The sequence below is a fragment of the Ahaetulla prasina genome, chromosome 1, assembly GCF_028640845.1.
Source record: "Ahaetulla prasina isolate Xishuangbanna chromosome 1, ASM2864084v1, whole genome shotgun sequence".
Classification (NCBI taxonomy): domain Eukaryota; kingdom Metazoa; phylum Chordata; class Lepidosauria; order Squamata; family Colubridae; genus Ahaetulla; species Ahaetulla prasina.
Window position 1 is genome coordinate 48,941,305 of NC_080539.1, and position 27,475 is coordinate 48,968,779.

Below are 27,475 nucleotides of genomic sequence, written 5' to 3' on the forward strand. Positions count from 1 at the left end.
GAAATATATTAAGGTATATTATCCTGGAGCAAATAAAAACTTTTCCTACTTGTCATATCTTTCCACTCTGCTAATAAACAGGCTCAATAGTTTTATATTGCCAAAGAAACAGTGCAGAGCATCTCCCGGTGAGTTCTTTGCTGCTATCTGCTCTGTAAGCATTTGTTTTTTGTTTCGTTGCCTTCAAGTCAGCCTTGATTCCTGGCAACTGTTCGGGCATGTCCCTACAGTTTTTTCGGCAAGATTTCAGAAGAGATTTGCCATTGCCGCCTTCCTAGGTCTGAGAAAGAGTCACTGGGCCAAGTCATCCATCAAATCCATGCTTACTCGAGATTTGAATAAAATTGTTGGAATTAATGGAAAAAGTTAATCACAAATAAGGCTTTTTGAATCCAGTGTCTATTCTAGGGCCGCTCCCAGGTTGGCTCTTTACCCATGCAATTACAGCACATGCTTTTGGGCAACAGATTATTTGTTTCTACCTTAGCAGTGATACAAAAATAATGTTACAAACATAGTTCTTCATCTAAACTGCTAGAATTTGAAGGCAACAGTTTCTTTTTGGTGGGGGAAAAAATTATTTTTCATTTTCAAGAATGGCTGTTCCCCACATGTCATCATGGCACCATTTCAACAGTATAAGTTAAAGTTAGTAGGGCATTTTTGCAGCCCCATTCATACTGATCAGTCATTTTTTAGAAAAATATTGAACAAATAAATGCGGCATAAACTTAGAATAATTGGCTGGCTGCTGATTTTTGCATTGTATCTACAAATCTCAGCACATTGTGTCTTTTGGACATGCTATTTTAACTATGAAGAGGATATTAGAGCTATTAAGATTTTTTCCCTTCTTTTCAGTTTATATATTAATATTATAAGTACAGAAATACAAAAGAAAATAGAAAAGATGGGGAGGGAAAAGGAAACGTGTGGGGAAAAAAGGGAGAGAGAAAAAGGCATTGACTTCTGACTCCCTTTGGTGCACTGGAATAAAATAACCTTAACTTTTTACTTTTACATAATAGTATAAACTAGCCATTTCTATAATAATAACCCTATCTAATCAATAAAATCCAAAATCAGTGTTTCATTTTTTTCTAACTCAAGCACAAAGTCCGTTCCATCTACAAGTCTCAGCACATTGTGTTTTTTGGACATGCTATTTTAACTATGAAGAGGATATTGCAGCTATTAAGTTTCTCAGTTCATTTAACAAGTTAGTTTCCTCTTAGGGTATTAGGTATCTCTGATGTCATCTATGGGAAAATAAGGTTGAGCTCTTGAAATTAGGAAAACAAGTTTGTAAACATGAGACTAGTATATTTGAAACAATATTATGGTATTGTGGTATTAAGTGGTATTGTGACATGATTTTAAGAGGATTGCAATGCCACTTGCCTTAGTTATTATTGCTAGCTAAAATATTGTGAAAAAGTAAGATATCTACCATGAATATTAGTCTACCAATTTCATGTAAATTATATGACCTGTATTTATGACATACCTTCAGTTCTCTGCTATGTCAAATATTTTAATATAGTTTATGTCTAGAGCTGAATAGATTTTCAGCATGCAAGTAGATAGATAATCTTGGAGAAATAAAATTTAGTGAAGGATCACGTTAAGCATGGCTATTTTGGTTTCAGGAAGCCGAGCTTATGTTCTTTTATCCCTGAGCCAGCAAGATGGCATTGAACAGCACATGGATTTTGACAGTCGTTATACTCTCTTGGAGCTTTTTGCTGAGACTACATCCTCTGAAGAGCACTGTATGTCCTTTGAAGGAATTCATCTCCCTCAGGTACCAGCCTTTGGGTTGGCATTGATATGGGTATCAAGATTTCTTTTTTCAAGAGGTGTTTGCAAAATATAAGGCTATATATGAATATCTCGTGAAAGAAGGATAGTCTAAAATCAAAGGGGAAATCACATTCATGAGATGATGACCAATTTTACCTATTTCTGTTCTGCTATCCCTCACAGCTTTGTTATTTCTCTACTGGATTATTACAAATGTTTTACACAGAGCTGTTCTTGAAGAACATTTAGAAGCTTCAGTGGCCTAGACCAGGGGTCTCCAACCTTGGCAACTTTAAGACCTGTGGACTTCAACTCCCAGAATCCCACAGCCAGCAAAGCTGGCTGAGGAATTCTGGGAGTTGAAGTCCACAGGTCTTAAAGTTGCCAAGTTGGAGACCCCTGGCCTAGACAGTTTTGGATGCATAGGGTTTGCCTGGGTTACATCGTCATTTTAAATGCCGCATTGGCTCAGGATGCTTCTGCGTGCAATTCAAGGTGGTGATCACCTTTAAAATGCATGGCACATACATTTGTGGGGCTGCCTTTCTCTGAGAGTCTCTGTCCATCTGACAAATTTTGAACAGTGCTACCTTGTGGGACTAAGGAATTGCACCTGCCCTAGGGAACAGTTGAAATGGCCTGAATTTTCCCTGGGTGTCAAGCTGTATGGATGTGATTGGTGTGGGTGATTTGTTATGTGGTGTCTTAATTATTGTATTTTGATTTTTAACTCAGATATTTTTATTTGATTGATTTATATAGGTTTATTATATTGATTTGGTTGACTTTTGGTAGCCATGCAGCATTCATGGAGGTGGCCATATGATTCCCCTCCCCCAGTAAATATATAAATATATAAAAAATGTGATGGTCATTATTCACTTACTGGAAACTTTTATGTGATACGATTGACAAATTTGATGCTATCAAGATGTTTTATAGTACAGATAATTCTTGTTCATTAATGTAATTGGACTGCAAACTCTGTTGCTAAGCAGTGCAGTTATAAAATGCAATATCATGTGACTATACCATCTTACGGCAGCAATTTCAATAGGCCCAGTTGCTGTTAAGTGAATAACAGGAAGTTGCAGCATCTTACAGTCATGTAATCACCATTTGTGACCACCTGTTGGCTTCCTCATTGACTTTGCTTGTTGGAAGTTAGCCGTGAATGCTCCAAAAAGTGACCACTTGACTGCAGGATGCTGCAACAATGTCATTGTGAGCTGGTTGCCAAGTGCCTGAATTACAGTCATGTGACTGGAGACTGGACCCGCCGCAACTATGAGGACCCATTCTCCTCGTTCAGTGCCTTTGTAGCTTTGAATGGTCGCTGAACAAGTGGATGTTAAACAAGGACTATTTGTATAACCACTTGGAATTTGACAATCTGTCTAGGGTTGATGGAGATGATCCACAATATTTGCAGGTAATTCCATGACCTAAGCTTTTCTTGGAATCCAACTGTATTGCTTACTGGGATGGAATTGTAAAACATATTTTTTTTAATTATTGGTATGATAAACTGTATTTATTTCAGATTCCAGGGAAGCTGCTGTTTTCTCTAGTGAAGCGTTACCTATGTGTCACTTCCCTCATGGACAAATTAAACAGTACCACAGAACTGGGAGGGGATCATCAGGACTCTTCAGCACCCAGTTCAAGTTTCGGGGAAAAAAGCCGGGTACAACGAGAATTTGATTTCAGCATGGCCATGGCTAACCTGATTTCAGAACTAGTCCGGGTAATGGGCTGGGATCGCAGCCAAGAAAGGGAACTTCTGTCTCTGACGAATGCCCAGCCTCGAATTATTCGATCCATCTTCCAGCCCAAGGGTTCCACTTGTACTGCTGTTCAGGTGCCTTTAGTAACTTCCAACCCTTCACCAAGAAAAAAGCAAGGACAAACGTTTTTGACTCTGTCAGATTTTTCCAGTCGCAGCAGCTATGTTGAGTATGTGCAGGAGAATCTCAAGCCAGGAATGACTGTGCGGATGTTGGAAGAATACGAAGAGATTGATGCTGGGGATGAGGGTGAATTTCGTCAGAGCAATAGTGGAATGCCTCCTGTGCAGGTAGGTTGAGGGGTAGAGCTTTATATTCCTTCAGTGTCTTGGTAGTTTGTTTTTGTAATACTGTTTGGTATAAAACTTAAGTTAAAAACTCTCACCTTTTTATTATTACAGGAGCAGCCAGCTGCAATTCAACCAATACTTGTTTATAAAGCCCTTCATGGCATAGGGACCAGGCTATTTGCAGCACTACTTGGCTCATTGTCTCTTCCTGTCCAATAAGATTGAGAAGAGTAGGCCGGATTAGCTCACATCTTTAAAGCCGTGTCATCTGATAGGACCTAGGACAGTGATGGTTAACCTTTTCAGCACTCAGTGCCGAAACTGGAATGCGAGTGCACACACGCACTGGAGCGCCGGAACCCGGAAGAGAGCAGCTGGCTGATGCGCATGTGTGTGGTGGCCAGTTGCACTTCTGGATTCTGGTGCGCACATGCTGCGTGCCACCTCTGAGATGCGTGCCATAGGTTCATCATCATGGACCTAGGAGATGCCTTCTCTGTTTGCACTGCTTACCCCCTGGAATAGTATCTCCCTGGAGATTCAAATTGCCCTGACTCTGCTGCTTTTTTTTAACAGGACTTGAAGACCTGGCTCCCCCCCCCCTCTGATTTAGGAGTGTATCCCTAAGTAAAATCATGTTAAAGTTGTCTGAAACTTTGGTTATTGCTATTTGTTTTAATGTATTGGGTACAATACATTAGGTGTCTTTTATACATGTGATTGAGCTTAGGTGTCTTTTATACATGAGCTTAGGTGTCTTTTATACATGTGATTGAGAAAGCTGGATATAAAAAACTATTAAATGAAGAAAAATTGATACCATTAAGCACCTAGATTTATATACCACTCCATAGTGCTTTACAGCACTGTCTGAGTTGTTTGCAAATGTCAGCATATTGCTCCCAGTAATCTGGGTTCTCATTTTACCGACATAAGAAGGATGCAAGGCTGAGTCAGTTTTAAGCCAGTGAGGATTGAACTCCTGGCTGTGGGCAGTTAGCCCGCAATACTACATTCTAACTACCATGCTACCATGGTGCTTTTGAAATGTACCAGAGAAAATTTTGGAATACCAAGAAAAGTAAATCATTCAATATTAGATGGAGTAAAGTAAAAATGTTTATTAGAACTACTAATAATGAGGCTAGAGGTACAGATAATGAGGCAATTAGAAAAGAGGTTGGGTAAGTATCACCACTGGGGTTACAAGAACTGAAAGAAGCAGTTATTGAAAAAAAGTCTTGACAAAATAAAGTCCATTGGGGTTATGAGAATTTGGAAGTAATTGACTAGCAATAGGCAGTGTCCAACACTACTCCCTCCTCCTATTCCGTCCCCCTATGGTGGGTTGGGCTGGGAAAGAGTGACTGATCCAAAGTCACCCACTTGGCTTTCATGGGTAAGGGGGGGCTAACTCAACATTCTCCTGCTTTAGTCACCAGACCAAACTATATCACTTACTGATACTAAAAAGCGATTTAGTTTATTTTGATCATTAACATAAATGAAATTCTAAGTCCTTCTGACCCCTACAAGCTGGGCAGTGTTTGTTTTTCTTTATTTCAGAGCTGCTATTTTGTGGCCTGGAAAATTTGAGGGAATAGATGACTTTAACGATGCAGTTCATTGTTTCACAGGTTTCGTGGCAGTCTACTGGCCAGACTTATTGGGTGCACTGGCACATGATAGAAATTATTGGCTCTGGGGAGCAAAATGAAGAGGATGCTGCACAAGAAAAAGTATCTAGTTTAACAGAGAACCTGAAACTACCCACAGGTGAGATTAGAGGTACTTACAAACTAAATTATGTGTAATTTTAGTTTGAATTGTTGCATGCTATGAATTCATTATTGGTCATTTCTTTTAACTAGTGAGATAATAAATTTTAGATGTGTTTACAGAGAGAAAAAAGTTTACTTGGCTAATACACTTTAGGCTAGATTGTAGCTTACTATTAAGATTAAAATCAAAGAAGAGAATACTTCTTATGAAGTATTATACAACAGATATCTTACTTCTGCAGCCTTATCCATTGTCATATGAAGAAATGAAATATGGTCAAATACTGTAAGGCACAAAATAGCTGCTACTATTGAAATTTCAGTAGCAGCTATTTTGTGCCTTACATTTTTCAATGTATTATTTTCTCTGAATGGCATTAGAGATGGATTTGTTTTGTTGCATTTTATTTTAGTATTATTTTATTTCATTCTTCATTTTATTATTTCATTTTTATCCCATCTTTATTCTTTTGACAAATAAGGTGGTGAACATATTTATTCTTTATGTATTAAATTTTTATGTTCCCTGTAAGGTGATCCAACCATACCTTCCTCCTACTTTCCTCACAATAGCAACTCTGTGATTGAGTGGGTTGAAAGAGAGTGACTGACCCAAAGTCACCCAGCTGGCTTGTGTAGAATGGGTGTGCATTTTTAGTTGAAAAATTTACAGTCTTCTGCAACTGAATAATTGTTTGCTTACAGGAATCTGTAGCCATATGGTGAGATAGGTGGTAAATAAATGTAACAAATAAATATCAGGATTAAGCATACTCTTTTCTGTAGAATTCTAGAGTGCCTGCGAATGAGAAGTTCCTGAGGAAGAATCTTGCTAACAAATTAGTTAGAAATCTTCATTCCTTCTTCCCTGATGTATCTTATGCTGCCTCCAAATCTGTTCTGATGAGTTGGAGGACCATCTTGAGTGATGGAAATGGTGGTACTGGGGACTGAAAAGGAGAAGGGAGTATAGCAGATATCACCTCTCCTCTTTGTAGGGCTAGGAACTATTCCAAATGTTATCCTGTTTTCTCAAGCTATAGGCAAGTGACAGTCAAGTCTCTTGAGTTCAAAAGTTTGTTTTTGCTTTCTCTCTCTCTCTCTCCCCCCCTCCACCCTCCCTTCCTCTCTTTCTCTCTCTGCAGCTACTCAGACATTTTACTGCAAACCTCTTGGAGGACTTTACTGCCTGCCATACTTAGTGGATCAGCTATATGAGAGTTCTGGAATGTTGAGCCGGGCTGAATGGTGGGAGCTACTTTTTTTCATTAAAAAGCTAGAGCAACATGAACAACAGGAAATTATTCGGTTCATCCAGGAGAATCATGAGGAACAGGTAAATAGAACAAATTTAACTTGGGAGGAAGGGAGCAGGACAAATAGAATAGAATAGAATTTTATTGGCCAAGTATGATTGGACACACAAGGAATTTGTCTTGGTGCATATGCTCTCAGTGTACATAAAAGAAAAGATATGTTCATCAAGGTACAACATTTACAACACAATTGATGGTCAATATATCAATATAAATCATAAGGATTGCCAGCAACAAGTTATAGTCATACAGTCATAAGGCATCTGATTAGGAAAAACTGAGCCATGGTGGCGCAGTAGTTAGAATGCAGTACTGCACTGCAGACTAATTCACAGCTCACTCCAGGAGTTTGATTCTGAGCGGCTCAAGGTTGAGTCAGCCTTCCATCCTTCCAAGGTTGGTAAAATAAGGGCCCAGATTGTTGGAGCAATATGCTGAGTCTGTAAACAGCTAAAGAAGGGATGTAAAGAACTGTGAAGCATATATAAGTCTACGTGCTATTGCTATCTGATTGGGGAAAATGCAACGGCACCTCCAAACATTCCTGTTTCTTAGGAATTAAGAAATGTGAACTGGCAGCCAGGAAGAACAGCTTCTGTGTTCTTTTCCTAATAAAGACATAAACAACCAGTGACTTGTTTGTCCCCCCTTCCCGATATTATTTAGAATTGTACAGTTGAAAGTTTTTTGCAGATTAAGAATCAGAATGCACTATTTTACAAGGGGTTGGTCTGAAGTGTAAGAATGGTAATGTTTTTACCTTCTTATCATTACCATGTCCTGCCACTAACATTCTAATTAATAAAAGTTAAAAACTGTCTGAAAAGATTTTTCAATATTCTTTCATACATTGGATCCCATGATTCTATATAGGGTCAAGAAGCTTAATTACAGCCTCCAATGGCTCAAAATGTGCCTTTTCCTGCCTTAATACATGGATGGTCCATTGGACAAGCAGGCTCTTTTACCCTCTTACAGCTGTGATTGGATTTGAGAAGCACTATGTATATAGACTTCTGATTACTGAATTGTCTTTTGCATTTTAAGCTGTTGGAACTAGATGAAGAGGGCCTGATTCAGCTGTCAATATCAGTAGAATTGGCTCGGAAACTCTTGCCGCTCTTGAGCAAGTACTGTCAAGGCTGCACCCAAAATGATCTCCAGAATTCCCACATCTATCTCAAATATACCCTCAGCAAGGGAAGTTCAGAACAAAGTTGCCAAAATGTGGACATGACCTCTGCAAAAGATAGTGGCTTTTCTGAAGTCATGGCTTCCCAAAAACCAAAGGAGTCCAATTCTGCTGAAACCTCTTCTCCAGTGCTGTCCACAACAGAGAAGACTGACACACAGTTGATTAATAAACTTCTTCACGTAGAAGGACTTTACTTTCCAGACATACCAGATGAAAAAGCCAAAGGTAATTGCCAGAAAGATAATGTATTTAAGCTCATTTATGTCAAATAATTGCAGGAAAGAGTGGGAGGGTGGGGTTGAAAAAAAAAATCAGAAACTATTTTGGGGCACGTACAGCTGTTGTGGAAAATAAAGAATAAAAGTTTAACGTAAATTTCATAATTGGGTAGTTACTAAGAGTCTATTTTATTGATCTGTCCTTTGTTATTGATCAGCTTTCTTCAGTGGGAAGGTGTCAGGAAAGAGGAACTCCTTGGAGAAGCTTGCAGATATTGTAGACATAATACAGAAATCCAGTTCTGAGGTTGCACTACAGGTGGCTGGACTCAGATTCATAATCAAGATCTTAGAAGATGAACCTGGTCAAGAAAGACAAATTATTAAAGTAGAAAGTGGACCCTCAATCAGGTCAGTTTTTCCCCTTCAATATGCAATAGTTATAGTAGGCCAGTGGTAGTCAGCCTGGTCCCTATAGCTCACTAGTGGGCGTTCCAGCTTTCATGGTGGGCGGTAGGGGTTTTGTCCAATATTGAAGCACTTTCCTTTTTTTTAATTTAATTGACTTTTTCAATTAAAATTAATTCAAAATTAAATTCAATTAAATTCAATTAAAAATTTAATAGCATTATTTAAAAACATTTTCATTAGGTTTTCATAAAATTCACCATGACAATTTAAATTTCTGAAAATATACTATTTGTATCGCCTGCGCATAGGTTTAGTTCATGTTACGTAAGTGAAACTAAATGGCGCTATAGTGCGACCGCAAACAAAAGAGCCTCGTTGCAGAAAAGCTCGCACATCTCTCTGCAAACCACCCAGCTGTAACAGACAAGCAGAGCTGGTAGCTGGCGCCCACCTCCAAACCCAATCCACGATGCACGAGAGGCATGCGCAGACGATACATGGCGCATTACTGTGGAACTGGTAGGCAGTTAGAAAATTTTACTGCTAACAGAGATACAAAAGTGGGCGGTAGGTATAAAAAGGTTGACTACCCCTGTAGTAGGCTGTATTTCATTATAAAGTATCTTTAGTTAAATTATCTGTAGTTCCATGGTATTAACTTTGCTCTCTTTTAACAGCTTTCTTTCTTTTCATTCTGCTTTTGTTTGTGGGTCTATGTAGTTTGTGATTTTCTCCAGTTCTTTTTCTTCTATTCTGTTGTCTCCAGGTACACCAAATTCCATTATCCAGATCTTTTTGTCTTTTTTATCAACAGTTGTTAAGTCTGGAGTCACTCCTTGTCAGTTGTATATATAGTTGCATATTTCTGTCTCTTTCACAGAAATGTACCTTTGTACATAATCTTCTGAGTTTGCGGTTGCCTTCTCTTTATTGAGCTCCACTCCAGCTTTCCTGGTTTGATTTTTATCTGGTCCTCTAGTAATCATTTTATTTTCCTTAGGAAAAACTAGAGGTAGCACCTGAGACTTCATTTGCTCAGCAACTTATAAAGACAAAACTATAGATTTAAAAGCTTTTTTGTGCTCCTCAGAGAGAAGATGGTAAAGATGCTGGTGGAGCTGCTCAGCAACCAGCTGAAGGAGAAATTGTTGATGGTGACAGCATTAAGGCTGCTTTATGTGTTAATGGCAAAGTACGATTGGCGAATCCTTTTTGCCACAGAAGGCGGGGTGCGTGCTGTGCTGGGCTGCATGCAGGAATATTCGTCTTCAGCATTGGTACAGCAGGCTGGCTTGGCAGTAAGTTGAATATATAAATGATATAAATCGATGGTGGGAATTTGATGTGTGTGTGTCTCTGTTTGTTTTAGAAGAATTTTCCATTAACTCTTAATGGAAATAAAGTATATATTAAACAATAGTTAATACATTAAAGTACCAGAGCAAATAGATATGCTTAGAAATTAGAACTATGTAAGAATGTTTCTCAGAAAAATTCTTAACATTTATCATTTTTTAATATAATGTTCTGTAAATAATATGATAATATGTCTTAATCCCACACAAATGTAACACGCAACATGAAATTCAGTTGTTTGAATTTCAGCCTTCAGTCTAATGTATAATTACTGGGGCACAGAAGTGTGTCAAAGTCTTCTCCAGCATGAGAAAAAAATCCCTGGAAGCAGCATAGGAATAAATTAACTTCTGACTTTCCATGGGCCTAAAAATAACAAGCAAACCCAATAATTCACTATGAAAAGGAAGGCTATGGATAACCAGAAATGGACAGTGATATAAAAGAATAAGAAAATATTGGACAATCCTTTCCAACATAGCGGAGAATTAAACCTTAAATATGAAATAAGAAAATGAAAGAAGTTAGTATGCTTGAATAGTGAGAAGCTATTGTTTTATAAGGTTGAAAAAGAAATATTTTTTATAATTTTATTAAAAATTACATTGTGTAGATAAAATTAATGTAAAGTATAATTTTTTTAAAAAGTATGAAGAGAAAAGAGAAAGAAGTCAATTCTCCCTTTGTCTCAACAATTATAAACAACTTCAGCAACTTGTTACCATCTCTTAAAATACAACAATCTCTTCCATCCCATCCCATACCTCACCTCATTCTCTTAAACAAATCTTTAAAACCTCATTATCTTAAACAACAAAGGTCCATTAAGGGTTACCAGAAATACCAGCCTATTTATTATATGCTTGATCTAATAAACCCACCTGAATTCCATCCTTTTATTATTATTATTTATTTATTATATTTGTATACCGTCCATCTCCCGAAGGACTCGGGGCAGTTCACAGCCAATAAAACAACAGAAAACATATAATACATATAAAACAGCAAAAAAGAATAGAAAATTTTGTGTCCATTGTTAACAAATATCTCCCGTTGATAAAGTATTTTGCTCCATTCTGCATTATCAGATTGATACCAATAAAGGAAAGTATTTCTAGCTCAGGATTGAAATGAGACGTCCTTGGTGCTCTCTGAGCTTGGTGGTTTTCTTGCAGCAATGTTGATGTTATGTAGTTTGGGTAACGAAATGTCTGCAAGAAAAGCAGATTCATTTCTGATCTTCATTTTCTGTTTTTGGTTTTTCTAGGCATTGAAAGTATTGGTGGGTGCTGGGAATTGCGAGCTGCTAGGTACCAGTGGGAAATCATACCCTCTGAATCATTCAGATGCTCAAATGATGCGGGAAATTTTTGCCAGCATTGGTTCCGCTTCCAGCAAAGAATCTGATAATTTACTATGCGTAATTTGTATTGCTATTGAGAAGATGTTGGCTACACCTGGGTAAGATGAAAATGAAATCTTGACCAAATAAAGGAGCATATAACTAAATTCAAGGAATTAACATTGAACAAGGATAAGGAATGTTGAGAATTCACTTTTTTTTTCTTTTGTAGGGGGGAATTCGGTTGATGTTTCATTTTGATAAATTTTCTGTTCTGTACCTTGAGATTGGAGGCAATCTAATAGTATTACTATTATTCCAAAACATGTAATCATTTCTTGGAACTGAATAGGATTATTAATTGCTTAGTGTTCAAATATTATGTATTCCAATAATTTTTCCTTCCATGTCCTCCAGCATTGCTTCAGTTGCTTATGCCAACCATTCCTCTTTTCCTCAGAGCCTCATCAGCAGTGCAGAATGGGCTGTTGGTATTAAACATGCTGATCAACAATCACAAGGGCCTGGCGGAACAGTTGGGAAGCTGTGACCTCCGTTCGGTCCTGCAGAGTTGTTGCCAAACAGGCCAGAGCTCCAATGAGATGCTAGCTCGAATAGTGCTCAATCGTTTGGCTGAGCATAAATTGCCACTGAGCCAGGAGAATGCAGGTACAGATTGCTTTTAAGTTTCCAGTTGCTTATCTTTCTCCTTTTGTCATTTTTCTTTCTAAGTGTGTAATGGTTTGTTTTATTTCCATTAGGCTTTGTTTCATAAAGTGCCCTGTTTTGAAGACCTAATAACCTCTCCATTATGTTGGAAAGGATTGCCTAAGCACACAATCATCATTTTCTTATTCTTCTATATCACTTTCTGATTATCCATAGGCTTCCTTTTAATAGCAAATCACAGGAGGTGGTTTTCACTTTCTGTGTTTTGGAACTTGGAAAGCCAGAGGTCTTTTCCTGCTGGAGAAGGTGCCCTGCTGGAGAAGATGCCCTGCCCCTGTGACCATTTATTGGGGACATGATTAGCATCTGGGTTTTTTTCTCCATGGTCTATTTCAGGGAAATTCTATTTTGACATAGAGAAATCTTCTCCTCTCCCCTTTTCTATACAGAATCTGAAACTTCCTTTGAGTTCAAAGATATGGATGTACCAACCCTGCTGAAAAACCTGCATGAAACCAGCTTTTCAAAAGATGTAGTACTCGCACTGGAGCACTGCCTTTGTGACGAGGGTGTTTACCCTGAGAGAAATGGAACAGACGTTTTGCCAGATCATGAGCATTTCTTGCTGCTGTTGAAAACCCTAGAACAGTTGGGAGCTGAAAAGACCGTCCAGATGGCCATGCTGAGGTAGAATGAGGATGTATTTTATCATCATGGACTGTGGAAGATACTTTTAGAAGAGTATTTGGATTCAGAGAAAGTGGGGTGGTTTGAGTGGTGGTTTCTTAAGATGGGCCACTCACTCTTCTGGATAAGTTAGCACAGAAGCTCTGAAGTAGGTAATTTATCAGTAAATAATGTAACTTGTTGACCTGCATCACCACAAGTCAGTCTGTACAAGAAAATGACTTGAGGCTTGTGTATACCATAAGCTTAGGAAATAGAACATTGCAGGAAATCATTTGAAATGGGAATAATTTACTGTTATAAATTTTGGGACGCTGCACTTTATAGAAAACTATCATTGGTTAGAATTACAATGTGTATTATTATTATTATTATTATTATTATTATTATTATTATTATTATTATTATTATTATTACTACTACTACTACTACTACTACTACTACTACTACCAGTATATCTATTACTTTTTTCTTTTTCTGTAAAATGGAATGGCTGGACAATACACTATTCAAAATACTTACATATAAATAAAAATACTTGACTTAAAAAAAAAAGAAAACTATCAATACAATAGAGGCTTAGAATTCTCAATCCTAAAACGGCACTGAGGTGGGTGAAATGCCTGTAGTCTTTTGGGTTGTATGTGAAAGAACTAAACCGCAACACAAAAACAGCTTTGTGATCAAAATCATAAAAATGAATATTTGGCATCAGACAATACAGAAAATGTTTGTTGCTAGAGAATGTGCTTCATCCCAAATGGTATTGGAACATTTTAAATTGATGCGAAAAAGAATTGTATTCTTTTTGCAAGAAAATGTTAATAATGAAATATATATATAAAAACCTGATATTTATTGCATATTTTAAATGCAGTTATTAAAATAGTCCAGACAGTCGGCTTAAGACACTGAACTCAAGACTGCTGTTATTATTATATTGAATTCTGCATTTATAACAAGTATCTTCTCTTTGCAGGATTTTGAATAAGTTTTTGGATATTTCCCAAGAGGATGCATTGCCCTGGCATGAGTGCATTGAGCCTTGTTTGTCCTCAATGAGTACCCACAATAGTGAACGGGAGGTAAGGGATTAATTGCATAACATAAATTGAAAAGGGGTTTAATGAGAGGCATTTGAAAAAGATATGAAAAATATTAGTGAGCATGTTGACGAAATTGCAGATTCTCAATTCAAGCCAGATGTAGTTGGCAAAAAGCATTTTTTATCCTTGCTGGTAAATATATATTACTACCGTGTTTCCCTGAAAATAAGAACCTGTCTTACATTTTTTGGGACCCTGAAAGAAGCGTTTGGCCTTCTTGCCATGCATTCAAAAGCCCGATTGGGCTTATTATCAAGGGGTGTCTTATTTTGTGGGAAACGGTAGTAAATGAAATTTGGATTGAAAATCAGATAGAATTGGGGTCAGGAAGCCAAAAGCATATGCAAGTAGTCCTTGACTTACAACCACAATTGAGCCCATAGTTTGTGTTGCTAAGTGAGATGCTTGTTAAGCGAGTTTTACGGTATCCCATTTTTACGAACTTTTTTGCAGAGTTGTTAAGTGAATCACTGCAGTGGTTAAATTAGTAACATGGTTGTTAAGTGAGTCTGTCTTCCCCATTGACTTTGCTTGTCCAAAAATGGGAAAAGGTGGTCACACGATTCCATGACAACCGTCATAAATATGAGTCAGTTTGACAAGCATTTGAATTTTGATCACATGATGTTGCAATGGTCATAAGTCAAAAAAATGGTCATAAGTCACTTTTTTCAGTGCCGTTGTAACTTCGAACAGTCACTAAATGAACTTGTGTATGTCAAGGACTACCTGTAGGTATTTTTGCAGATATAGAACAGGCGTAGCTAAGTTCTTATCAGTCTAGATAGAGTGATAGAGGTTTCCCATGAGATTCATAATTAGGCATCGTCTTCATCATGAAAAATTTGCTTATTTTTCTAACAGTAATAATCTCTTTCCAGTTTCTACTTGAAACACTTTCAGAATGATCAAATTAACTGGTTTATGCTCAGAACTTCTCAAATTTGATACCCTTAGAAAAAATTAATTAAAAAAATAATTTTTAACTAGCAGTTGATTACAGGCAATAACTCCTCCCTGTGCCGTTAAATAGGCTCTACAGATATTACTTAAATGTTAATTTTTTGTGAGTAAACAGAGTGTATGCCTGGAGTTTCTGTCTTTATAAATCGCAAGAGAAAAAAAATGTAGAGATTGCACACTACATTCACTGATAGCATGTGACCTGGTAGCATATGTTTGAAAAAAGTTAAATTGTCCATTCAGCTGAAATAGGTCTCATATCCCTGATGCATGGATTGATCAGGTGTTCCTGAAGACACATTGAAAAAGGGCTGTAATCCCCTGGAATATGTGTGACTGGTGCTGAGGGATAAAAGGAAATACAGATGGAAAGAGGAACTGACTTGTCAAAACCTTTTCTGTACACTTCCTTGCTGAGATTTTATTATGTTTCTGTCAACAGGTTGTGCAGGAGTTCATCCGTTTCCTGCATCGTTTAGCTACCACCAACAAGGATTGTGCGGTTGTGATGTGTCGTGTAGGCACAAAGGAAGCTCTGACCAAAGCTATGGACAAGCACAACTCCAATCTGTTATTGGTGACAGAGTTGCGGGACCTTGTGACTGACTGTGAGAAATATGCTAGCCTTTATAAGAAGATGACAACCAGTATCCTGGCTGGTTGCATTCAGGTAACTTTGACCTTTCTTGTGTGTGTATTTAGGTAGCTGGCCTAGGAACAGGTAGGCAATGAGTATCAACAGACTGGTCAAATAATCCGTACCGTGTTTCCCCAAAAAGATGACCCACCTTGAAAAGAAGCCCTATTATGTTTTTGAGCTCATGCAATCAAATTAAGCCCCATCCACAAAATTAGCCCTAATTAAGACCCTACACACACCGGGGTGCAGGGGTGGGATGAGGCACAAAGGTAAAAAATAAGCTAGGGTGAGGAAGGGGGTGGTGGAGCTGCCCTACTTACCAGGCTTTGCACACCCTGACACCTGCCTCGCCTTCTGCGGCTGCTTGTCACCACTCACAAACATCGCCCTGACCTCCGTTTTGCCTTTAGATGCCTGCCAGAAGGCATCTGCAACTGATAACAGAGTTCCAGATTGATCTGGAGCTCTGTTATTGGCTCCAGATGCCTTCCAGCAGGCATCTAAATACAAAACGGAGGCTGGGGCGATGTGTGCGAGTTGCGGCAAGTGGCTGCAGAAGTGGGCCAGCAGCAGGCTCTTGCTGGGTCAAGAGCTAAATTTGGTCAAAAACATCTTTCTTAAAATTATGAGATTCTGTTCTCTGTTCTTGTTTAGAAATAAACAACTTTCTGATGCTTGTGTGAGTTTTTGTGTGTGTGTGTGTGTCTATATGATTCAGTTCTGTATACAGAGGGTGGTAGGAAACAGAAACTTAGTAAATTCTGTTCAGTTGAATAGCTTGCATTATAGAATAAGTAGATTTAAGAATAAAAGTTTTTCTTTAACTAAATCTTAAGTTTTATTAATGAATATATTCTGTTTTGTTTATACAGATGGTTCTAGGACAGATAGAGGAACATAGACGAAGCCACCAGCCTATTAATATCCCCTTTTTTGATGTTTTCTTGCGCAACCTTTGCCAAGGTAAATGATTTGTGCCCTTTGGAAGCTAAAAATTGGAGGATTCATGCACTGATCTGCTATAAAAGGAGTAATTCTCTTTCTCCCTCCCCTTCTCTCCCTTGCTTCCTAGGTTCTAATGTAGAGGTGAAGGAAGACAAGTGTTGGGAGAGGATAGAAGTCTCTTCTAATCCACATAGAGCCAATAAACTGACTGACAAAAATCCAAAGACTTATTGGGAGTCTAATGGTAGCACAGGGTCCCATTACATCAATGTCTATATGCATCGTGGAGTGGTAGTCAGGTAAGTCCCAATGAAGGCAGTTAGCTAATTGGCTTTGAGAGTTTCTAGGCAGCAGTTAAGAGCGAGCTCTATGATTAAATGTGAATTAAGCAGCTAGTTGATCAAAGTCATGAAAGTATGTGCAAACTTTTCAATTATTGGGAATTCTTCATTAAGCAAAATGATAACGCATAAGCAAGGAGGAGGGATAGATAAGTCGGATTTAATTTCATTATGGTGGATTGTGAGATTAGCAGATAGCAGATGATGAAATAATTTATCACAGTGACTTTTGCAATGAAAAAGCAAATTAAAAATCTTCTCTTCCCTTTTTTTTTTTCAAATTGCTGTTTGCAAAAATGCAATATTATACATTTAACTGTAAAATGGTCTAGAAAAAAATATTGCCCAGATTGATTAGTTACATTTGGGGGATTGGTTATGATTGCATATGTAGGTCTATATGTCAGTGTTTATGTCTATGTCGTGAGTTGTTCTTTGAGAGAAATATATTTAGGGCTATTTCATGAAATATTTTTAGTTACCCAAGCAGACTTTAGTGAGTATGCCAGGATGCATCCAAAGTCTGACATAGATACAAAATTTTGTTTTTGCTGCAGGCAGATGACTTTAATAGTAGCTAGTGAGGATTCCAGTTACATGCCAGCTCGGATTGTTGTGATGGGAGGAGATAACACATCTGGCCTCACAAGTGAGCTCAATACTGTAAGTGCTTCATTTTTTCTCTCTCTAAAGCCAGTCTGTTTTTAGCAACCTTCAGTAAGGAACATTTTCTGCTATATTGCTAACACAGTCAGGATTCATAGACCTTCTACAAAGAATATGATTTGTTTGAGCTGTCCATCCTTGATTTGAGATTCTGTTGGAAACTTGCCATTTCCCAAATTATGGGAAATTCTCTCAACAGTTTAATTAATTTATTCTGTTGAGGCACCGCACAACTCCAAATGACTGTGGTGTCTCACAATATAACAAGAAAGATAAAATGCAGTTGCAATTAAACAGAAAGCCAATAAAGCATTAACTAAAAATCAGATACAGAACAAGATGGTGATTCTGGTCAAGAACAAAACTAATGATGGACTTTAACCATCCTAGCCTAAAGTCTGGAAAAAAAGACACGTCTTCAAGACCCTCCAAAGTGCTTTCAGAGTAGGAGCCACTCAGATGGCAGGGGAAATTGCATTCCAGAGGGCAGGTGCCATGATGGAGAAAGTGCACATCTTGGATCATGAAAGATGACACCATTTAATTGAAGTGTTGTTGGTTTGTATCAGACATCATGATAGACAGAGGAACCTTCAAATAACTAGGCCCTATAACAGGTAGGGCTTTATAAGTCTTAACGAGCGCCTTGAATTATACCTGGAAGCAGAGTAATAACCAGCCTTTATAGAACAGAGTTGTCACATGGATATACTAAAGCACACCCATCCCTTCCTGCACTGCTGTATTCTGGACCAATTGAAGCTTCCAAATTACCTTCAAGGGTAGCCCTCTGTAGAGTGCATTGCAATAATCATGCTATGAGTTGACTAAGCCATTAGTAATTATTTGAAGATCCTTCCTATCCAAGAAAGGGAACATTTGGCATAGTAGAGGAAATTGTGCGAAGGTATCTTGACCATAGATACCAGCTTCTCAGAAGTGTGAATTCAAGAGGATCCTCTGATTGTATACCATTTTGAATGGGGAAGTGAAGTGATCAAGATCAAAATTGGGATGTTAAGGATCTCAACAAATACAGCCACTCAGCCTTGGTAGGATTAATCTGAATTTGTTTTTCCCCAGTTCTGCTCACATAGCTTCGTGGCACAAGGACAGGATTTTAACAGTCTCATTCGGCTAGGCTGGGCTGATAAAATCAAACCCCAAATCGGTAGCATATGTCATGTTGATGTTGAGTGGGAGAGGTGAGGGCACTCCACATATTAGGGGCCTAGCAAGTGACCTTTCTTCCTTGTCCCCCCGCCCCCCCCGGGCGGGACTGGATCCAGTCCCAAGAGAAGGAAGAGAACCATTCTGGAGCTAATCTGGACAGATGTTGTGGTTATCAGTATCAAATGCTGCTGAGAGATCAAGAAGTGCTACCTCCCTCCTGGCTTCACCTCAGTACAACCATGGCCTTCTCTGCATAAAATCCCAGAGTGAAATGTGAGTGAAATGGATCAAAATAGTCCTTTTCTTCTAAGGTCCTCAGCAGTTGCAATCCCCAACCACCTTTTCAACACCATTCTCCAAAAGGAAGGTTGAAGATAGAACAATCGTTATCCAAGACTGATGAGGCCACTTGAGAATGGGGTGTACCACTGTTTCTTTCAAGAATGGAGGCACCACCTTCCCTCAAGAAGGCAGACACCATAGCATGGAACATCCCTGGCGACTTTGACTCCCTGCCAGGGATTTGTGTCTAGCAATTATTGAGTGAGCTTACAGTATAGAGATCCCTCACCTGCCTTACCTACTTTTATTATTGGGTGTTTGGTAATTGTGAGGTAAAGGAACAGAGGCAACACAGAACTTCCTTTTTATCATCTCTAATTGGCTCACGGTGCCTTTGAGTTATTAACTGCCACTTGGTTGGATCTGTCTCTTGTTCACCTATATTAGCTTACTTTCCTTTTGTTATCCAATGCAAAAAAGTATTCCTAAAGTCAACAATAGCAGAGGATGGTGAAAGAGGCTGAATGCTGAATGAAGCAATTCAAGATCCAGAGAAACTGCTTGCAGGTAGTCCTCGACTTATGAGAACTAAAATTTCTGCTATTAAGCAAACAGTTGTTAAGTGAGTTTTGTCCTGTTTTGTCCCGTTTTATGACTTTTCTTGCCACACTTGTTAGGTGAATCACTACAGTTGTTAAGTTAGTTAATATGGTTGTTAAGTGAATCTGGCATCCCCATTGACTTTGCTTGTCAGAAGACTGCCAGAGGCAGGGGTGTCAAACTCAATTTCATTGAAGGTCGCATTAGGGTTGTGTTTGACTTTGGGGGCCAGGGGCAGAGAGGGTGTGGCCAGGGTGGGCGTGGCCAGATCAATGTCACTCGTATTGGGGGTGCCTGTGGTGGCCGGAGTGCTCTGCCAGAGAAAACAGGCTCCAGACGGCCTCCTCTAGTCCACTGCCAGTGAAAACGGAGCTCGGGAGCGCTGCCATTTTTGCCTGTGACAGCCTTCTACAACCCTCCTACAACCCTCTGCCAGCGAAAATGGAGCTTGTGGCCCTCCCGAGCTCCATTTTCTATGTCAGAGCATTGCAAGCCAGTCCTTTGCTATTTCCAGGGCAGCCTGGCAGGCCAGATCTAAACACCCCGTGGGTCGGATCCGGCCCTAGGGCTTTGAGTTTGACCCCCCTGGCCAAAGGTCACATGGCCCTGGCCCTGGGACAAGCGTCAGAATTTTCATACATGACCACAGGGATATTGTAACAGTTGTGAGTGTGAAAAATGGTTATAAGGCATCATTTTCAGTGCCATTGTAACTTCTAACAGTGACAAAACAAATGGTTGTAAGTCAAGGACTACCTGTACTTAATTTTAGGGAGTAGCACTTATTGTGAACCTTATCTGGAAACTGTTCTATGGGAACCCATGTCTAATTAAGAACTTATTTGTGCATGTGTACAAGTAACCTTCTCCATGATTCATTCTAAGGACCCTCCAAACAATATTTCGTTTCCTCAAATTACACAGTTGAAATTTTGTATAAAAATAAGTTTGGGACATAATTTGATATATGCCTCTTTCAATTTATATTGAAAGAGCAATCCAAAATTAATAGGGTTATCAATGCATGTAACATAGATGTCTGTGTGGGTAAGATTATCAGCCCTGCTATCAAGCAAAACCAAGCATTTAATAGTGAGTGCCATACCATATACACTAATCAAACAGGTGGCAAGAAAGTAGGGGCAGTCAGGCACAACACAGGTTATGTAGACAGTAAACACAAGGTCAATCAAAATGGGCTCAAATGTCTATACACCAATGCACCGAGTATGAGGAATAAACAGGGTGAATTAGAAATTCAAGTAAACGTGGGCAGATATGATATTGTTGCCATTATGGAAACTTGGTGGGATGAAACCCACAAATGGAACATACAGCTAGAGGGATATAAATTATTTAAAAGAAATAGACCAAATAAAAGAGGAGGTGGAGTTGCACTTAAGAAATAACTACATTTCTACAGAAATAGAGCACAACAATGATGAAAATTATCTTGAATGCATTTGGGTCAATATTAAAGGGAGAGAAAATGATATTGCCATAGGTCTATACTAGAGGCCATCCAACCAAACAGAGGAAGTAGATGAACTTTTTGCTAGTCAGCTAACTAAGGTATATAGGAAGCACATCACAGTAGTAATGGGGGATTTTAACTACCCTGACATCAACTGGGAAACAAACTCTGCACCAAGTGGAAGATCCAATGGGTTCCTAACACACCTAGCAGACAACTTTGTTTCCCAAAAAGTAGAGAAGGGAACAAGGGGATCAGCCATATTGGACTTAATTCTCACTAACAGAGATGAAATATATGAAGCTACAGGAACCTTGGGGACAAGTAATCACGCAATATTGGAATTCAACATGATACAAACACAAGTAGTAGAACAAAGTCAAACTAGAGTCTTGCACTTTAAGAGAGCTAATTTCAATAAACTTAGAGAGAGCTTGAGAAGGATTTCATGGATGAGAATCCTCAAGGGGAAAACCACTCAAGAAGCTTGGGAAATTTTGAAAAGTGAGATTATAAAAGCGCAGTCTAGCACAATACCAATGAAGAAGAAAAATACTAGATCTCAAAAGAAACCAGCATGGATGCATAAAGAACTATCTGACAAATTGAAAGACAAAAAGGACAAGTATAAAAAGTGGAAAGAGGGGCAAATAACTAAGGCAGAATATCAGCAAATAGCCCGGGCCTGTAAAGATGAAGTGAGGAAAGCTAAGGCTCACAATGAACAAAGGCTAGCGACAAAAGTAAAAAATAACAAAAAAAGCTTCTTCCAACATGTTAAAAATAAGAAAAAAATCAAGGAAACAATTGGCCCATTGCTGAGAGAAAGTGGCAAGAAGGTGACAAGCAACAGGGAGAAAGCAGATCTACTTAACTTATTTTTTGCATCTGTCTTTGCACAAAAAGGAAAAAACAATCCAACCTATCAAAAACAGCACTACAAAAAACAGATTAGAAACACAAGTTAAAATAGGGAAGAAAATGGTAAGTGAACACCTGTCTACCCTAGACGATTTCAAATCACCAGGACCGGATGAATTACACCCCAAGGTTCTGAAGGAACTGGCAGACGAGATCTCAGAACCACTGAATTATATCTTTCAAAGATTCTGGAGCACAGGGGAACTGCCAGAGGACTGGAAAAGAGCTGATGTAGTTCCCATCTTCAAAAAAAAAGGGTGGGGGGGAAACAGATCCAGGAAACTATAGACTTATCAGCCTGACCTCAATACCAGGGAAGATTCTGGAAAAGATAATCAAGCAACAAATCACTGAACACCTAGAAGCAAACAAAGTAATAACCAAAAGGCAACATGGGTTTGTCAAAAACAGATCATGCCAGACTAATCTTATTGCATTCTTTGACAAAGTGACAAAATTAGTGGACCAGAGGAATACTGTCAATATAATTTACTTGGACTTCAGTAAAGCATTTGATAAAGCAGACCATAAACTACTACTACATAAAGTAGAAAAATGTGGGTTAGACAGCACGACCACCAGATGGATTTGTAACTGGCTGACCAACCGCACTCAATGTGTAGTCCTCAATGGAACTACATCCACATGGAGGGAAATATGCAGTGGGGTACCCCAAGGCTCTGTTTTAGGCCCAGTACTCTTCAGCATCTTCATCAATGATTTGGACAAGGGGATAGATGGGGAACTCATCAAATTTGCAGATGACACCAAGCTGGAAGGAATAGTCAACATTCCAGAAGATAGGCTGAAGATACAGAAGGATCTTGACAGACTTGAACATTGGGCGCCAACTAACAAAATGAAATTCAACAGTGAAAAAAGTAAGGTTCTACATTTAGGCAAAAAAAATAATAATGCACAGGTATATGTGGTACCTTGCTCAATAGTAGCAACCGTGAGAGGGATCTTGGAGTCCTAGTGGATAACCATTTAGATATGAGCCAGCAGAGTGCAGCAGGTGCCAAAAAAGCCAACACGGTTCTGGACTGCATAAACAGAGGGATAGAATCAAGAACACGTGAAGTGTTAACACCACTTTATAATGCCTTGGTAAGGCCACACTTGGAATACTGCATTCAGTTTTGGTTGCCACGATGTAAAAAAGATGTTGAGACTGTAGAAAGAATGCAGAGAAGAGCAACAAAGATGATTAGGGGACTGGAGGCTAAAACATATGAAGAACGGTTGCAGGAACTTGATATGTCTAGTTTAATGAAAAGAAGGACTAGGGGAGACATGATAGCAGTGTTCCAATATCTCAGGGGTTGCCACAAAGAAGAGGGAGTCAAACTATTCTCCAAAGCACCTGAGGGCAGAACAAGAATCAATGGGTGGAAACTAATTAAGGAGAGAAGCAACTTAGAACTAAGGAGAAATTTCCTGACAATTAGAACAATTAATAAGTGGAACAACTTGCCTGCAGAAGTTGTGAATGCTCCAACACTGGAAATTTTTAAGAAAATGTTGGATAACCATTTGTCTGAAATGGTGAAGGGTTTCCTGCCAGGGCAAGGAGTTGGATTAAAGACCTCCAAGGTCCCTTCCAACTCTGTTGTTGTTGTTGTTATTGTTGTTGTTGTTATATCTTTTCAAACAAACCGAGCTGCTATCTATTGAGTGAAAACTTTGTCTGGCTTCCTATTGCTATATTAACCAGCAGTGGCACTCATCTTAGGTCTAGAATTGTTTCTCTTCAACTGCTACCTAACCAATGAACCAGAGTGACATATGATGACACTTCAGAAGCAAATATTGTTACTTAACCACTGAGATGTATATGTGTCTGGTTGAAGCTAAAGCTCATTAATGTGAAAGTTCATTTGGATTTTGTACACATATACTTAATGTTTTCATTGGTTGACTCTCAGATAAATGTGGCAATGGAAGCGTAATTCCTTAGACATCTAATCATATCTGTCAGCTTCTTTTCTACTGTCTCACTGCTGAAAATATATTCTCGTAATTTATAACTAGTTTTTCCTGGAACTTGACCTCTGTTAAAAATTGAAATAACCAAGAGTTTCTGCAAGCAGGAGGATCCTCCTCTCCATTATTCATTTAAATAAGGATGGAGCTGTATTATTGCCGTGTTTTAAATGCCAACATGTAGCTTGACATGTAGTCCCAAACTTTTTTTGATGGTTTTACTGAAAGTTTCTATGTGATTCTCATACTGAAAGTTTCTATGTGATGCTAGGGCTCTGAGGATAGTGTTTACAAATATAATTGAAGGAATACTGGTGGTAGAGAAGATTTAATCAGATGTGTTTTATATACATCTGTTTTTGTTCTAAGCTGCCTTCAGAAATTGAGAGAAATCTCCCAATTCTTGATGAAATGTATATTCTTCTGTTGATAATGGATGATGTTCTTCCTGTCCCTAAAAACTTCAGTTGAACGGAGAAGGGTTCTTTGATTTTGTATTTACAAACTTTCTCACGTCAGACTTAAAGAAGTGCCCTCTTCTCCTGCCCTGCTAGATGCATTTATGCTGTTCTTATAGAGTGAACATTATAACCTCCCATACATTATTAATTACATTAATTTGTTACATCTGTGAACAGCGCATACTTGATTTGTGGTTTCCTTCACTACAAAAAGGCAGGTTGCTATCTTCATTTGCATTTCTTACCTTGGTGAGACTTTGGCTCTTTTTCTAACAGGTGAATGTTCTACCTACAGCCAATAGAGTAGTTCTTCTGGAGAATATGAGCCGCTTCTGCCCAATTATACAGATCAAAATTAAGCGCTGTCAACAGGTAAGTCTGAATGTTGTTTCTTGAAACAAAGCAAAGGCTAAAGAGCTAATAGTTTTTGACCCATTGCTATAAATCGGTCAGCAAAATAAGTCTTTCCTCTGATTAACGAGCCTTTTAATAAGTGTTTCATTTTCCAAACAGTAAGTTGACACTTACTTATAGTTTATATTTGGAAATGGTATAGAGAAAATAGATTCATCGGCTATGTGAATTATAACTGCATGAGTGTCTGAGAAGATATAAATTTTGCTATACAGTATGATGGATGACAAATTATTTTTGGCTTAATCACCATTTATGCTGCCTTTTTGTATTGAATTTTACTTTCTTGTTTTTTTTCCCTTTGAAATATTGACATTCTGGCATTCCTTTATTGCAATGTTCATACATTAAAAAACTGGTTTTAAAAACATAGTAGCTGCTGTCCTATTACAATTTTCTAATTTATAGAATACTGGGGTTTTTTGTTGATAATATGAGAAGTATTGTTCAACTATAAAAATTGAATGCTCTGCAAATTAAATAGAAATATCTTTGAAAAGCACCTGCATATTAGACAGGGAGTTACTTGAAAAGTATTTCCCCATTGGAGAAAACTTGTTATTTACAGGGTGGCATTGACACACGGGTGCGTGGCATTGAGGTGCTAGGTCCCAAGCCCACCTTCTGGCCCATCTTCAAAGAGCAGCTGTGCCGGCGTACATATCTCTTCTATACCACCAAGGCACACACTTGGTGCCAGGAAATCTTAGAAGATCGGATGCAGCTGCTACAACTTTTCAACAGGTCAGACCTCTTCCGATATAATTTTTTTGTCCTTTTCCTCAGGGCTATCCTAGGGATTAGGGTCTGCCCCAGAGCTGGCTTTTGCAAATCAAAGAAATGAGCACTGCTGCAGGCCAATATTCCTAAAATACCCATGTTCCTGCTCGTTAATTTGTGTCAGCACTTCAAGTTAGATCAAAATAGGACCCTGAGTTATGAATGCTATGGTTTTTAAAAGGTAACAGTAACAGAATCTTGTAAAGTCTGAATGCTCTTCCTTCCTCCCTCCCGCCCTTTATGTTTATGACACTTTCTGAAGTTGCATTTCTGCCTCAAACTTAGATTTTGTTTATCTGATTTTTGCCTTGGTTGCAGCTCCATGCATTTTTATGGCTCATTGTACAGTCAGCCAGTTGTTTAGACTGAATTTGGTATTCTTGTTCCTCTGTTGAGTCCATTCCAAGGACCTGGGATAGGCAGATGCTATTATTAATATTAATAATTTGATTTGATTTGTAAGATCAAATCACCCATCTCACATAAGTGATTTTGGGTGACTGACAACGTATAACCAATGTATCATGGTTAAGTTCCTGCCACCTCACCATATTTCTTTTTTTTACATTATGGAATTTATTTGTTCCAATCCAAATAAGCTACATCTTTTTCCTACTGCAGATTGAACAGTGCCTTGCGCCATGAGCAAGTATTTGCCAATCGCTTCCTTCCTGATGATGAGGCTGCCCAGGCTCTAGGCAAGACCTGTTGGGAGGCCCTGATTACTCCCTTGGTGCAGAGTATCACCTCTCCAGGTACTGGCTGCTTCCTTGCACAGGTCTTTTAATAACCAGGTCTTGCTTATCCCTTCCCATTCCAAGCAGGTGTGTTAACTGTCTTTCTATCTTTCCAGACTCTAGTGGCATAAGCCCCATGTCATGGTTACTAACTCAATACTTGGAAAATCTGGATGCAGCCAAGAATTCCATGAGCCGAGCTTCCATCTTTAATTCCCGTGTTCGGCGCCTGAGCCACTTGCTAGTGCACGTGGATTCTGCTGGCCCTGAACTTGAGGAGCTGAAGCCTCCTGTTAAAACCAGTGAGTGTCCTCCTTTGGGGCAAATAAGTGAAAAGGGGGCAAGTGTTGACAGAATGGTAGCAAAAGGGTTTATACCCTTGGATATTATATGATCATACTGACAAGAACACATGTCATCTGTAAGATTATTGGTATACTGTAAAGATTGATGCATGGAGTTACTGACTGGAGAAGAGTTGTAAATGATTTGGGAAGTTGGAGACAAGTATTTAGGGGACTATGTTAGCTCTGTATCTCAGAAATCTTTTGCTGCAGTCTGAGAGGGGAAATAATGTAAAATATTGTCTCTTGTTTTATCTTCCTTTCTTTCTATTTTGAATTTAATAGAACCGTGATGGCAAACCTATGGCACGTGTGGCATGCGTAGCCATATCAGTGGGCATGCCAGCTCAGCTCCAGCGCGCATGCGCATGCCAGCCAGCTGATATTTGGGCCTTCTGGGCCCACCAGAAGTAGGGAAACAAGCTGTTTCCTGCCTCCAGAGGGCCTGTAGTGGGTGGGGAAGGCCGGTTTTTCTTTCTCACCTGGCTCCAGATCCCCTCTATGCATCTGGGGAGGGCGAAAACAGCCTTCCCCAGGCCCTCTGGAGGCCCAAAACAGCCCATTTCCCAACTTCCGGTTGGACAGGAAGTGACTATGTTGCTCTTCCCAGCCTCCAGAGACTCCTAGAGAGGTTCTGGAGGCTGGGGACAGCAAAAAATGTCACTTCCTGTCCAACCGGAAGTTGGAAAATGGGTCGTTTTGGGCTTCCGGAGGGCCTCCGAGGGGGTGGGGAAGGCTGTTTTTGCCTGCCCCTGATGCATAGAGAGGATCTGGAGCCAGGTGAGAA

The 27,475-nt window shown here is 39.0% G+C and overlaps 1 protein-coding gene across 4 annotated transcripts in view; it reads left to right on the forward strand.

Annotated features, from left to right (window-relative positions):
- Positions 1-27,475, forward strand: part of LOC131189197 (cullin-9-like) — a 51,080-nt gene that overhangs the window by 3,786 nt on the left and 19,819 nt on the right. For all 4 annotated transcript variants that reach the window (XM_058165176.1, XM_058165172.1, XM_058165175.1 and 1 more), the window contains 19 exons: positions 1,650-1,804; positions 3,347-3,880; positions 5,518-5,656; positions 6,807-6,997; positions 8,025-8,397; positions 8,609-8,801; positions 9,892-10,099; positions 11,425-11,618; positions 11,960-12,168; positions 12,618-12,855; positions 13,835-13,940; positions 15,367-15,594; positions 16,437-16,527; positions 16,637-16,808; positions 17,408-17,513; positions 24,690-24,785; positions 25,396-25,571; positions 26,229-26,362; positions 26,461-26,646. In XM_058165176.1, coding sequence (XP_058021159.1) covers positions 1,650-1,804; positions 3,347-3,880; positions 5,518-5,656; positions 6,807-6,997; positions 8,025-8,397; positions 8,609-8,801; positions 9,892-10,099; positions 11,425-11,618; positions 11,960-12,168; positions 12,618-12,855; positions 13,835-13,940; positions 15,367-15,594; positions 16,437-16,527; positions 16,637-16,808; positions 17,408-17,513; positions 24,690-24,785; positions 25,396-25,571; positions 26,229-26,362; positions 26,461-26,646 — 3,729 coding nt within the window. The remainder of the gene's footprint in view (positions 1-1,649; positions 1,805-3,346; positions 3,881-5,517; positions 5,657-6,806; positions 6,998-8,024; positions 8,398-8,608; positions 8,802-9,891; positions 10,100-11,424; positions 11,619-11,959; positions 12,169-12,617; positions 12,856-13,834; positions 13,941-15,366; positions 15,595-16,436; positions 16,528-16,636; positions 16,809-17,407; positions 17,514-24,689; positions 24,786-25,395; positions 25,572-26,228; positions 26,363-26,460; positions 26,647-27,475) is intronic.